The following is a 14535-nucleotide window of genomic DNA, read 5'->3' as shown; positions in this document are numbered from 1 at the left end:
GGTTTAAATTATTGTATATTGCTGTTAGTCTTCCTCCTAATCACTGGGTATTAGTGAGGGGTGTGCACACTAGGGACATTCTGTTTTATTTTATGGCCAATTGGGGTTACGCGCGACCCTCTGTAAAGCAGGTGGTGACAGGGACTAGTCCCGGCTTACTGGCGTTCTCTTTCCCTTTCTTAAATAAAGTAATAATATGTTATGTGACTATTTGAACTTGGTTGAGTATTAAAATATTTATGAGACTATATTATGTATAAACTGTTTTGAACTAAAATTATTTATTTTACGGGATGGAGTTGGAATTACTCAGTTTATCTGATTTTTGGGAGTTTTCTCTCTTTTCTTGTTTCTGATTTATTTTGCAGGTTGGTAAAAAGGGTACTCAGTTACGTGTGAGGAGACGTTAGAATAATCACGTAGCTAAGATAATTTAGTTTATTCCCGAATTTAATTATTTCCTCTCAATTATTGGTTTCAAATAATTGCAGTTTTGATGTAATGACTATTTTATTTTGCCACAACTTAGACTACTTAGTTTATTTAAATATTATGTTATTTTTGCTTTGCATTTATTTTCTACGGAAAATAAGTGTAGCAGTAACACTCCTAGAGTTCGATGGTTGGGTTTTTGAAAGTTAAAGGTTACTCTTATTGTTTTAAAGACTCGAATTTTCGGGGTGTTACAAGGTAAGCTACTCGAAATCAAGGGTTTATTTTTCACAAAATATGCTCACGAAAAATGTTGCAGAAATCTATCATGCACTAGAGATAAATGAAACTGATGATTTGGGTACTTACCTTGGAATTCCTACCCTTTCAAGTCGAGTTACACGGGACACATTTGCATATCTATGCGAAAAGATTGATCGTATGCTGGCAGGGTGGAAGTCAAAGTACATATCCTTGGCGGGGAGAATCACTTTAGCAAAAACCACCTTGACAACCATGAGCTCGTATGCTATGCAAACAACCAAGATCTCAAGGGCAATTTTTGATGAAATTGATTAAAAGACTAGACGCTTTATTTGGGGTGGTGATGAAGAACACCAAATGTCATAACTTTGTAGCAAAATATCCCTTTTGGGGCGCGAAACGCCGTGGCTTCTTGATCTTCAGGCATCATGTGAATTTGATTATATCCGGCTCTGCAATCCATGAATGACAATGCCTCATGTCCAGTGGTGGCATCGATCATAATTTCTGTGACTGGAAGTGGGAAGTCATCCTTGGGACATGCTTCATTCAAATAGCGAAAATCCACACAAACTCGCAGTTGCCCATTTTTCTTCCTCACAAGGATAATGTTTGTTATCCATGTATGTATTTGACTTCACGAATGAACCCTACATCAATGAGTTTGTTCACCTCATATTCAATTTCCGGTATCAACTCTAGCCTGAATCACCTTTGTGATTGCTTCTTTGGGCTCACACCCTTTTTGATTGCCAATCGATGGACGGCGACTTTCGGGTTGAGAGCTGGCATTTCTTTGTAACTCCATGCAATGACATCTTTGTAATCGGAGAGTAATGTGAAGTACTCTTGTTCTTCCGCTTGGGTAAGAAGAGCACTAATGTATAAAGGGCGTAAGTCTTTAAGAGTGCCAAGGTTTAACTCTTTTAACTCATCTACTGTTGCTTGCCCCCCGTCTTCAAGTTTCTTGGGAGTTTCATCAGTTTCTATTTCCTCATCGGGATTTGGCACCTCTTCAGCCGTCACATGGTTCGTGGAAACAACCTCCTTTGTACCTCTATAGCATGGTTTGACGACTCATTTTGGTTAGTGAAAACCACAGTGCAAACTCTTGCCTTTAAAGATTGTTTCTCAAAGATGTATATGTCTTGCGTTCTCTTCATGAGAGAGGGAACAACACTTTTCGGATCGTCATTTTTCATAACATTGTCTTCCCTTTTCTTTATGCGACTAAAATCTGACTATCTTCGTTCTTTGCTAGAGGCATTTGTCATGCCTACGCGGTTAAATACATATACTTTTCGCCTTAAGGGTTGAGAACTTGAAGTTTCTTTCACCCTATGGTCACATTGTCCAAGCCTATCGAACACTGAGATATGATTCCTCATAGTAGATGGTTGAAGTCGATCAAATACAGAAGTCCTGGGAGTGGGAACATCGTTCTCACCTTCACCTTCCCTAGTTCCTCGGCAGTAATGTACCGTGAGGAAGAAGTGTCCACTTTACTCCATACACCAATTTTGATGGGTTTGGGGCGCTGAAACCCTAGGCCTGCCTTGGATTCTTGATAACTAGAACCATAGTCAAGCAGTTTTTTCTGAGTATCATTGAGTTCGTTGGGTTTAATGTCTATTACCTTACCCATAGGTGTTGGGTTTTCAAAGTCATATCCCGACTTTGCCAACAGCTTGTATGCATTTTGGTCGAACTTTGCTTTGTTAAGCTCTTTTGCCTTAGATAACTCTGTTGATAACTTAGAAACTTGGTTTTGAGTGCCTTTACCCAATAGTAAAATTGTTTTACTCTTCAAGCTTTCGAGAGTAGTGTCATCAATTGGCTTTGCTACCTTAGCATAAAGGTTAACCTCTTGACACAAAAAAGGCGACTCTTCCTCTTTGCGACGTGATTTTGGGATGTATCGCAAAATAGGGGTTGACAACTTTGTTTTTTCTTTTGTGACAAGCTGTGAGACACTCTTTTCGTCCAATTCTACCTTTTGTTGAGACTTCTCCTCCACAGGAGATGTCTTTTTGTCATTTGAAACCAAAGCAATGCTCTCCTTAACTTCTCTTTTTCCTGTGAAAAGGACTAGCGAAGGTAGTATCTCACTTGACACCTCTTCTTCTTCAAAAAACTTGGCGTCAGCAAAGTAAGAATCTACTTTGCTAAAGGGTTTAACATCCCCATTTATCTTATTTTCTCCCCCACGATAGTACTTGAGACATTGGTGGAGGGTCGATGCAACAACACCATTCTCATGCAACCAAGGGCGTTGTCCTAGCAACATTTTGTGTGATGTATTTGTGTCAATCACATGAAAGAGTGTTGATGAAGTTAAGTCTCCCATTGTGAGTTCTAGGCGTATTATGCCTATTGCATGCTGACTGTAAAAAAAAAAAATAAAAAAAAAAATAAAAAATAAACCCTTGGATCACTATGCGACTGTAGATAGTTCATCCATCTTGATTCCTAACTCTGTCATAGTGGATTTTGGCATAATGTTGACAGCGGATCCACCATCAAATAAATGCAACTCACTTTTTGTTCGCGGATGTACCCCGACACAAACAAGGGTCTATTGTGGGGTTTTAACCCCATCAACAAGTCATCATATTTGAAAGCCAAGGTTGCGTTGCATGAGACACGTTTTGTGGCATTTTCCGCAGGTTCTCCAGCATCTTTTGTAATACCCCTCATGATTGCTTTAAAAGGATTTGATATATTACTCATATCAACAAGGTGCATTTTCCTTTTAGGGAGATCATTTGCTAAGATACTCCACAGTTAAGCGTGCTTGGCTGGGAGTTGTCTTGGGATGGGTGACTTCAAGTTTTCCTGGGGCGCGCATGAGTGAGGACAAAGTGTGCTGAAAGGACTCGTGTTGGTTTATGAGGACAATTGTTGGCCCTTGATGCGCATTTCGTGGCAATAGGCCCCTCCCTAATTTGTTTGGGGTCAGGGTGTTACATTTTTTACCTTATCGACATACAACTCTAGGTGTTGAAGTGCAAGAGATAACTGTTGACACATCTCTTTAGGCAATTGAAAAATTTTCCTCCATCCCATGCGTGAAGAAAGAGCATCGAAGACAATAGATATTTTTGGGTTTACTACCACCTCGGATTGTTGTGAAGTTGATTTTGTTGATGTTTCATTATCAACTTGTTTCTCCTCACTTTCCACAAAGGAAATCGTATTCGCCGTAACCAAAGTAAAGTAGTCTTCTAGGAAATATTCCTCCAAAGTTACGAGACACAACGGCTCTTGCTCAAGAAAGTCTATAGGGAGGACCTTTTGCTTGCTAGCTTCCTTTGCTTTCTTTCTACCCTTCGAATGCTTAGGTTTTCTCTTCCTTTGCTGTTTTCTTCTACGATGTGAAGGTTGTGATTTAGGAGTATTCACTTGTTTCCTTGGCCTTCTCCTTGTCACCAATGTTCACCCTTCGTCATCTTCTTCATTCCAAGAGTTTAGATGTGTAGGTTGTTCAACCTGGGATGAGACTTCATGTCGAATAGGTTGACTCTCAACAAGTATGATCACAAGCTCCAAACTTCCAAATTGCAAAGTTTGAGTCTGAAATGATGGTGCAAGAGCTAATGTGGCATAATTGGATGTCATTGGCTCGTCGACATCTTATTCGATTGTCCCATCCTTTGCCAATTGCATAATTTTCTCCTTAAGTGTTATACACTTTTCAATAGGATGATTGATCAACCTATGATACGGACAATAATTGGGATGCTTAGGGCGCTTTGACTCAGGCAACTCGATGGTTTTTGTTTTCCAGCAATTTGTTTAACATGCCAGAAAAGTCAGAGTCTGGAAAAGGATATTTCTTAGCTTGAAGCTCTTTCAAAGTGGGTTTATCTTTCTTGACAAATCTTGAAGATGAACCCTTACTTTCTTCTTTCTTCTTCCCCGAAATCTTAATGGGTGCAGAAGATGTAGTCATAAAAAACGTCTCCTTAATTTAACTTTAGATTATTAATGTCAGATATATTGGATTCACGATGAGTCTGGTCTCATGCAAAACGTTTTCAAGTTATAATAAGTACTTGAATATAAAGTCTAATAAGTTTTAATCAAGTCTAATAAGGTAAACAGAACTTATCACAACTTATATATCTTATCTTATTTGAACTTATCTAAAATTATTAACCCCTATCTAAACTTATATGAACTTATTAATTCTAGAATAGGTGGAAGTAAGGTTAAAAGAACAGGGCCTAAGTTCTCATAAGTTCAACCAGGTTAGAGAGTGAAGGATAGCTCAAGTGGTTAGAGCTCCCTTCCCGATTCCAGAAGATCTGGGATCGATTTTCACCTCTGCCCTTGTGGCTCTCTAAACACCAAAAAATAAGTTCAACCAGGTTTAATAAGTTCCAATAAGTTCAGCAAGGTATAATAATAAGTTTCAATAAGTTCAATAAAGTCTAATAAGTTTAATAAGGTATAACAAGTTTAATAATCTCTATTAAGAAGTTCTTTTAAGTTAAGTTCAATTCAGATAAGTTCAGGTCCAATAACATGATGAGAACACATCCTTAAAGGAAGAAGCAAACATTAAGTATGTGGAGAATAATATGTCTTAATATAATTCTCAACTCTTCAAGTCATATATTTGACACTGTTACGTTGATATATGCAAGTGTATATAATCATTTTAATTATGTAGATAATATTCTCATATCTCTTATGTGGATGCATTTTTATTCTTTTTAATTTAAGAAAATGCGGATGCAGTTGGTGTGCGCTAGTTGGTGGTTGTTGGTTGTTGGTTGGTATTGATAGATTTCAGAGAGACATAAATGAGAGACCGAGATAAATGACTATGGAATGGTTTTATGTCAAAGAGAAGAATTTATATTTCAAGAAATTGGAATATGAGATGATTTTGTGTCAAGAGAAATTGCAATCTTCTCTTTGAAAACAATTATATATTCCAATTTCAAATCTTTAACATAAAATCAATTCTATATTCCAATTTCAAAGAGAAGATTGCAATTTCTTGACACATAATAAAATCAATTCTATATTATTCCAATTTTGAGGATATGATTGTACTTTCTTAGTTTCTTGACATAAAATCAATACCTTAGCTTATTCCTATTTTGTAAGACATAATTGAAATTTCTTGACATAAAGCAAATACCACATTCCAATTTCAAGGATATGTTTGATTGCAATTTCTTGTGGTTAGAGAAAGGTATATCCAAAATTTTTGGAGTGCACAAGTTAAAAAGCATAATAATTTAATTGTGAACAAAGCAAATATTTTATTCCAAAAGTGAGGATTAAGTGCACTCTATATATCTTGTCTATAAATTAGCTGATGGTGCCAGTGCCAATGCCATTACATTTTTATTATGTACAAGTATTAATTTATATGTATATCACAACCAAAAAACAGCTACAGGTTTGGAGAATTGAAGCAACCAGCTGCTTGTCAAGTTGTCAACCCTACCCAACCCAAAAGGTTCGCAAATACATTAATTATTATATTTTCAACTATATGGTTGTATGATTTATATATTTTTTTTTTGAAACCAAATGGGTGCATGATTTAATTTGCGTAATTTTAAATATTTTATTTTTCCTTTTAGCTTACTATATTAGTCAAATGAATCGCTTTGCATTTCAAATACATTCAATTCATATGTAGTGTGTAGTTCGGCGTTGCCCCGGGTTGCTACTTTTGTAATCGTGCAATTAAAATATTTTTGTAAGTATTTCAAAATCTGAAATCGACATTATTGAATGTGTTTTTTTTTTAAAATAATTAAATCTTGTAGTTTACACTTACGTATATTTCTTTTTCATATTTATAACATGCTTGATAATGAGCTAAGATGGTTAAATAGCCAACTTTGTTATAAATGGTTGGGTGATGTTTGAATCCCCTTAACCTTTTAATATATTAGTATCATGTACTTTACACGTATCCCTACCTTATAAAATATACTTCGTAGAAGATAACTCTTAGGAGTAGTGTGCTACCAACTATACCCTCAAAAGTGTGTATTTACTTTTTTACCCTCATTAATATATTTAATGTTTTTTTTTCATTAAACATATCATCAATTAATTCAAAGTTTTTTATTCTACAAAAAACCCTTTTAATGCCCTTTTCTAATAATAAAAAAAATTATACATCATAAATTATTATTATTATTATTATTATTATTATTATTATTATTATTATTATTATTATTATTATTATTATTATTATTATTATTATTATTATTATTATTATTATTATTATTATTATTCAAAAAAAAATGTATGTACGAAAAGATTGTTTATCCTTACCTTATAAAATATAGAAGATAACTCTTAGGGATACTTTGCTATGAGTACCAATTATACCTTCAAAAATATGTACAAAAATGTGTATTATTAATATGTTTACTCTCATTAATATATTTAATTTTTTTTCATTAAACTTATCATCAATTAATTCAAAGTTTTTTTTTTTTAACAAAAACTTGTAATGTCTTTTTTTTTATTTAAAAAATTATACTTCACATGTTATTATTATTATTTAAAAAGAAAAAAAAATGTATGTATGAAGAGGTTGTTTATTTTTACTCCTTCGTGGTTTCTCTTCTTATTTACAATCTTATCATCCTTTAATTGTAACTATTGTTAAGGTTTATCAGCTTTTGAATTATACATTTTCCTGTTAAAAAAAAAAAAAAAAAGAATTGTACATCGTCTGATGGCACATAAACAACATTATGGAATTTGAATGGGATTCATATGAAATAGTGACATTTGAGCAGATGTTATCAAGAGGTGTAAAAAAACTTTAAAAATCCTAAAATCAAGAAAAATCGATGATTAGAAAAAAAATGGCATTAATTAGTATTATGGAGAGAATTTAAGAGGAAATATATAACTCAGTGATTATTGTTTTAGTATTAGATATAGATATAGATATTATATGGTCGTAGAACATTAAAAAACTTACATTATTAAATTTTTAGCTACAATGAACATTTCACATATTATTAATTACTCTGTATGATCAAAGCTCACAAAAAATTTATTTGAAGAAAAATACGCTAGGTATTATCGAATCATGCAAATCAGTTAAGAGTTCTAAACTAACAATAGTTTAAGATATGAAGGGATGCAAATCAATTAAATACGAAGTATTACTTAATAATAATTTTGAAATAACAATGTTTGAGGGTTTTAACAAATAATTGTCATAAAAGATTTTAGTGGCTTTCTTATACTTCTAAGCCACCACATAGGTATATAAGCCAAATAATACGTACTAATACTACGTATCAGGTCTACCACCCAAACCAAAGGTTTAAATACACGCCAAAACAATTTCTCTGCAAGAGCTAGCCCTTCGCGCACGTAGACTACCCTAATATGTATAAGTATATCTAACACGAGTAAGACAACTTCGGTATCATAATCATCTTCCTTTCATTATGTATTCCTTGTGGTTTATTAAATTGACAATTAGATTATTATTAGTAGTTTTCAATATAGTGTTCTAGCACACAGTATAAAAATGAAATGGATAATGTCATAATGATATAATTTCGTATTTATAATCTTTATAAAGTCATTTGAATTGGGACATTTTGTAAAAAAACTATTTTATAAAACACTTTTTTGCAAGAAACTATCTAATTAGAAAAAAAAAATTGTAAGAAACTACCTTATAAAAGGGTAAATGTTGTAAGAGTTCACTATTGGTCAGAAAGTCACCGTTGACTTTCATTTTCCGGCGTTGACCACATCACATGCCATTATGCCAATCACATGACTTTTAATTCACCCTTTCCTTTTTTTTTTTTTTTTTTTTTTTGGCACGTGACATTATCAACGCCAGAAAATAAAAGTAAATGATGACTTACCAAAAATGTCAGAAACTGCACATCTTAATATGGTAGATGAGGTTAAGTCTTGGCGCATAGCACCTATTGATTTCAACACATATAGGATATCAATTTTGCAATTAAAAAGTACTATTCAGATAACTTATACTTTAGTGGTACATTATACATGCATAATGGTATATTATAATGTACCACTATAGGATGTTAAAAGTACCACTACACTCGTAATAGTCCACAAAAAGTACTATTCAGACAACTTATATTTTAGTGGTACATTATACATGTATGATGGTACATAATGGTACATTATAATGTACCACTAGAGAGTCAACTTTTTGTAGAAGCAAAAATTGAATCCGCAAAAATTACTTCCTTACCCTCCTATTTACATAGCTCGCTCATAGGCTCGCTCATAGGCGCTATGCGCCCAGACTCACTTGGCAGATGATATTATTGTAACAGGGAAAAAATGTCAGAAATCATAGTTAAGTGTGCAAAAGAAGGAAGTATGCAAATGTTGAATGCAATAAAGAAGGCTTACCAATACATCCAAAAGTACGAAGACAATATTGTAGAATTTCAAACACAAGTAGACAACCTGAAAAGTCATTTGAAGGACATTAATGAGAAAGTGAAGCAGGGGGAACAGAAGGGAGAAGTATTGTTACAAGTAACTAAACGGTGGCTTAACAAGGTGGATGAATTGGAAAAAGATAAGAAGCTAAAGAAGTTTATAAAACAAAAAGATCAATGCTACCATGGAACCTGCCAAATTAATCCATTTTACCGATATAAGTGCAGCAGATATGCTGAAGAAAAGGCTAAATTACTCCATCGTTATATTGCTCATATTCCGAAAAGTGCAGTGACTCGACCTCTTTCTCTCTCAGAAATTCAATTGAGTCACCCTCCATCGCTCGAAGGGATTCAATCTATCATTGATATGTGTAAGAAATTTGATTGGAAATCTAAGCAAATTGTGGAAATTGTGCTTCAGAAGTCACAACAAGCAGTGACGACTCAACATCTGTCTCTCCAAGAGATTCAATTTATCATTGATGTCTGTCAGAAAACAGGCCTGGAATCTAGAAAGCAGCTTCTGGATAATGTGCTTCGGAAGTTACAAGATGATCAAGTTGATTTCGTTGCTATATATGGCGAGGAAGCTGTGGGTAAGTTCAATTACCTAGTAATTAATTTATTTATCTGTTTTAAAATAATTGTTACAAGTTTAGAACTAAATACTAATTATATTGTTGGCATGTTATATATACTATGTATATGCTATAGGTAAGACAACATTGGCAAAGGAAATTGCCAAGAAAGGAGTAAAGAATATGTTGTTTGGAAAAATGGTGATGGTTGAGATTTCAAGAACCCCAAATGAAGAACAAATCCAAGAACAAATTGCAGATCAACTTAATCTAAAATTAAACAATAAGCATCGTATTGAAAAGAGGGCGGACTTTCTATTCACGAATTTGAAGAGAAATACTAATAAGATACTCATTGTATTGGATAACCTTTGTGAGAAAATAGATTTGGAGAAAGTAGGGATACTTCAACATAATAATAACACACAACAGTTTTGTTGTAAGTTATTAGTGACAAGCACAAAGAGGAACGTGTGTGAAGTTATTGGAGTATCAATGTGTAACATATTTGAAGTGTGTCCAATGGATGATTATGAAGCAAGACAACTTTTTAGGGAACGATTTGGGGCTAATAATACTAATCTTATACTATTAAGAGGACAAGCAATAGAAGAGGAGAAGAAAATGTTGAACATGTGTGGAGGATTGCCTCTTGCTATTGTGGCATTGGCATATGTGCTTAAGAACCAAGAGTTGTCAACTTGGAAACATTTTGCTACTGAGCTAGAAAAACCTATTTCAAACAGTCAAGCCAAAATTAATGGTGTACAGTGTCAAATATACTCAATTTTAGAAACAACTTATAGGCTTATGGAAAATGAAGAGAAAAGGAGATTCTTCTGGCTTGCTTTTATGTTCCCCTTTGGTGCAAGTATACCTGTTGAAGAAATGATAAGATATGGAATAGGATTGGGGTTGTTTCAGTTTCAATATGTTGACCATCTAAATGAAGCCATGAAGCAAGCCAAAACATGGTTTGATGAACTCAAATCATCGGCTTTGCTATTAGAGGACGGAAGTGAAGATTATGCAAAAATACATGATGTGGTTCGGGCTTCTATAATATCTCTGGCTGAAAAAGGTATGTCTGTCATCGCGACATCCCTTTCAGTTTAAATTTTATTAATCATGTACCTTAATCCATATTCACAACTTGTGCAAGTATATTTATTGGAAGTGTAACAACATATGTAAGCATCCATATTGATAAAATTAAAGTAGAGAGAATTAAACGTTTTATATAACAAGGGTCAAGGGGCTAATCCTCCTATCCTATTGTTTGAAAATAATGCAGATGGCCATGGGGACATGGTTATGGAAGAAGCCTTTCCTCAATCATCGTTGGATACTTTCCAAAAGTGCTATGCCTCATCAGGCATTGATCATTCTGGAATAAGTGATCTCAACTCCGACAAGCTTCAAATATTGATATTAGATAAGAGCAAACATGGAGATCATTTTCCTGACAATTTCTTTGAAGGGATGTCAAATCTAAAGGTTTTAGTGCTGAAAGGAATGGACTTTACGCTGGGGTTGCCAAATTCCATGAGAAAACTAAAGAAGAGTCTTAGAACATTACTCTTGGAGGAATGTAAGTTGGGAGATATCACCGGAATTGTTGAATTGACGAACCTTATTGTTCTTAGCTTGCGTTGGTCATCAATGGAGGAATGACCAGAGAAAATAGGTGATCTTTGCAATCTTCGTTTGTTGGATTTGAATGGGTGCATGATTAGCAAGAAAGGGGTATCAGCTAATGTCCTATCTAACCTCTCTCGGTTGGAAGGCCTTTACACTCTTAGTCCCAGTTGGCGATTTGATGATGGTGATAATACTACTGAAGGGGGTGAATATGCATATGCTCGCATTGCTGAGTTGAATAAATTTAGGCACCTCAAAGTACTTAGCGCGAATTTAATATTTGAAGATTGGCCTATTCACAATGAACTTGAGTTTGTCAAAAATCTAGATCAGTTCCATATATGTGCTGGAAGGAATAGGCTTGACTCACAAAATTACTCTCGATCTCGCTCTTTACAACTCACCCACATCAAAAATTTGAGGTCATCATGTGTGGCATATGATAGTCTAAGGGTATTGCTTGAGAAATCTCAATTGTTAATGGTTAAATTTATGTGGGAGCTCCAACATATATTTGATGACACCCACCAACAACAAGGCGAAACAAAAATGCAAAGCTCGGTTCTTGAATATCCGCATTTGCAACATCTTATTGTTAGACTATGCCCGAAGATGCATTCTATCTCATCTACCCCTTTTGCGGCACCCAATTTGACTGAGTTAACTGTGTCTAGTTGCGATAATATGAAATTCATTTTTCTAGAGCACGCTCGTCAAGGCAACATATGTATTAAAAGATATTCTGGTTTAAAGCGGATGAGCCTAGAATATCTTCCGAAATTGAAAAGTCTTACAGGTATAATCAAACGCTCCACCACCAGTAACAAGGCTCGGCATCAAATTCTTTTCAATAAAAAGGTACGTAGAAATTAAATATGTTGCATGTGTTATTGTGTTTACGTATCTAGCTTACTATAATTCAATCCCTAAATGAGATGATTTTCTACATATACTGATATACATATCTTAAACAAAATATTCCTATACAAATTAAAGTAAACTTTATGTTAAAATTGCAGATGATATTCCCATTGTTGGAGCAATTGGTTTTGCACAATTGTGACAGAATTGAAAAATTGTGGGAGGTCAAGTGTAAGGAGATGAATTATTATTCCAGCTTTAAGAATTTGCGCACATTAGAAATTACAAGATGTGACAAACTTAAAGTATTGGGTTTGCTCTCGATAGCAATTGCACTTGAACAACTCGAACACTTATCCATAGATAAGTGTTCACAACTAAGGGAGATTATAAGTCAAGAGGAAGAAGAAGAAATAAGGATCTTAATTATGGTTATGAAATCTTTCCATTGCTTGAAAGTGTTACAATAAAAGACTGCCCCAAGTTGAAGATGTTTATATCAGGACAAAATCTTAAGGGTCGATTTCCTAAATTGTTGTTATTGTCTTTGCAAAAATTAGACATTAACAAATGTCCGCAGATGAAGTTTTTATCACTTGGGCCTTCTTTTATGGCACCCAAATTAAATCAAATTGAATTTGATTGTGTCGTTTATCCTATGGATGAGACTAATAAAGACGACATTAATACTGCATTTGTCAAAAATTATACAACCACAAACCTAAGGTATGTTTCTCTATAACCCCTAACATTATCCCTGCATTTCTAATTCTAATTTAAAAGATTAATTAGCTTATAATTGTATTTCCCCTCAATTCCTATTTTAAGCCCCGTTCACTTCACCTTATTTTTGCCGAACTGAAATTATTTTTATTGAATTGAAATTAAATTTACTAAACTGAAATTATTTTAATGATTTTCTATTATATTTTTTTTGTAGAGATATTGAAATTATTTTTACAAAACTGAAATATTTTTAGTTAATATAAATTTTTAAGGTGAAGTAACCGGTGTCTTATTTTTTACCCTCAAAATGTTAGTTCACATGAATTTTCGAAACACCCTTATAATTTTCCTTATTATTAGTCCTCCACTTTCATTTATTTTAAATTTTTAATGCTACGTATATATTTTTTTTATATAGTTTTATTTATTTATTTATTTATTTATTTTTATCATTTATAGTTTCTTTTTCTCTCTCTTGTCATTTGGATTATTCTGATTTCACATGAAACTGGGCATTCATGTTGGATTATAAATGTTACATTGTTATTGCAGTGAAGACATCGATGAAGAGTATAGCAGTGGATCTGAGTAGCTGCTGCTTTCAATTGTACAAACTTTCGATTGATATACTTGTCAAGGAGCCACAATTCTCCTTTCTGTACTTAACATACAATAATAAACTATTCTAGGGAATTTCATGTATTTGTTTTATTCTTATTTTATTTATTTTATTCTGTTTACACTTATCTATGTAAATCTTGAATCTGTAATAAGCCAAACATGAATTGTTGGGCATTTATTTTTTATTTTTTTTATACTTTTTATTTTTGTATTTAGAGAACCCCAAAGACAAGTGATGGGAATCGACCCCAAAATTACCTAAAACCGAGCGGATTGGAAGCTCTAACCACTTGAACTATCTCTCACTCACACTGAGAGTATACCCAATGGATGACCCAAAATTCTTGGTCATGGATTATTATATAATTTCTTTCACTTTTCACTCATCCATGACTAAGTAACATGACCAAAGACTCCCAATAGTTGCCCAAAATAATTTTGGTCATGATTTACTCTCTCTTACTTTACCATACAAATACTCATTTCCTTCTTCCAATAATATGTAGCCACTTGTCAATTAATATATTCATGACCAAAATTTTATCTTGGTCATTACAAAGACTTGGTCATCAACGAGGAAGTACTAATGAAGGTTTGATATGTATTTGCAAATACATATCAAACCTTAAAATATTAAAAAGTATTGTAAGCACATGGGGGTGAGAGAAAGGAGGAGAGAGATTGGCAAGTGGGACCAATTTTTAAATGTACCACTAAAAGCTTATATAATATCATTGAATGTGTAGTGATATTATTTCTATACGTAGCTGGTACCACTAAATGAATATACAGTACCATTGAATGAATATATAGTATCACTGAATGTTTAATGATACTATTTGATCATCTAGTGATACTATTAGTCACCCAGTGGTACACTTAAATCCAGCACGTGGGGGTGAGAGAAAAGGAGGAGAGAGATGGGTAAATTCCATGCGAAATGTCTCAAATGCCCCTTGATATGTATATACAAG

The 14535-nt window shown here is 33.7% G+C and overlaps 2 protein-coding genes across 2 annotated transcripts; one reads left to right on the top strand and one right to left on the bottom strand.

Moving 5' to 3' along the window:
* Positions 1-1024: 1024 nt before the first annotated feature.
* Positions 1025-3043, bottom strand: LOC145625348 (uncharacterized). The gene is made up of 3 exons (XM_081678408.1): positions 2112-3043; positions 1409-1753; positions 1025-1292 (listed from the first exon to the last, which is right to left on the bottom strand). Exons 1-3 carry the CDS (start codon positions 3041-3043, stop codon positions 1025-1027), a joined length of 1545 nt encoding a protein of 514 aa, XP_081534534.1.
* A 6867-nt stretch (positions 3044-9910) lies between these two features.
* LOC145625347 (disease resistance protein At4g27190-like) lies at positions 9911-11386 on the top strand. Its single transcript, XM_081678407.1, has 2 exons — positions 9911-10793; positions 11007-11386. Exons 1-2 carry the CDS (start codon positions 9911-9913, stop codon positions 11384-11386), a joined length of 1263 nt encoding a protein of 420 aa, XP_081534533.1.
* Positions 11387-14535: the final 3149 nt, after the last annotated feature.

The sequence above is a fragment of the Chenopodium album genome, chromosome 3 (genome assembly GCF_948465745.1).
Source record: "Chenopodium album chromosome 3, dcCheAlbu1.1, whole genome shotgun sequence".
Taxonomy (NCBI): domain Eukaryota; kingdom Viridiplantae; phylum Streptophyta; class Magnoliopsida; order Caryophyllales; family Amaranthaceae; genus Chenopodium; species Chenopodium album.
Note: the sequence above shows the minus strand (reverse complement) of the source record. Positions and strands in the feature narration are given on the sequence as shown.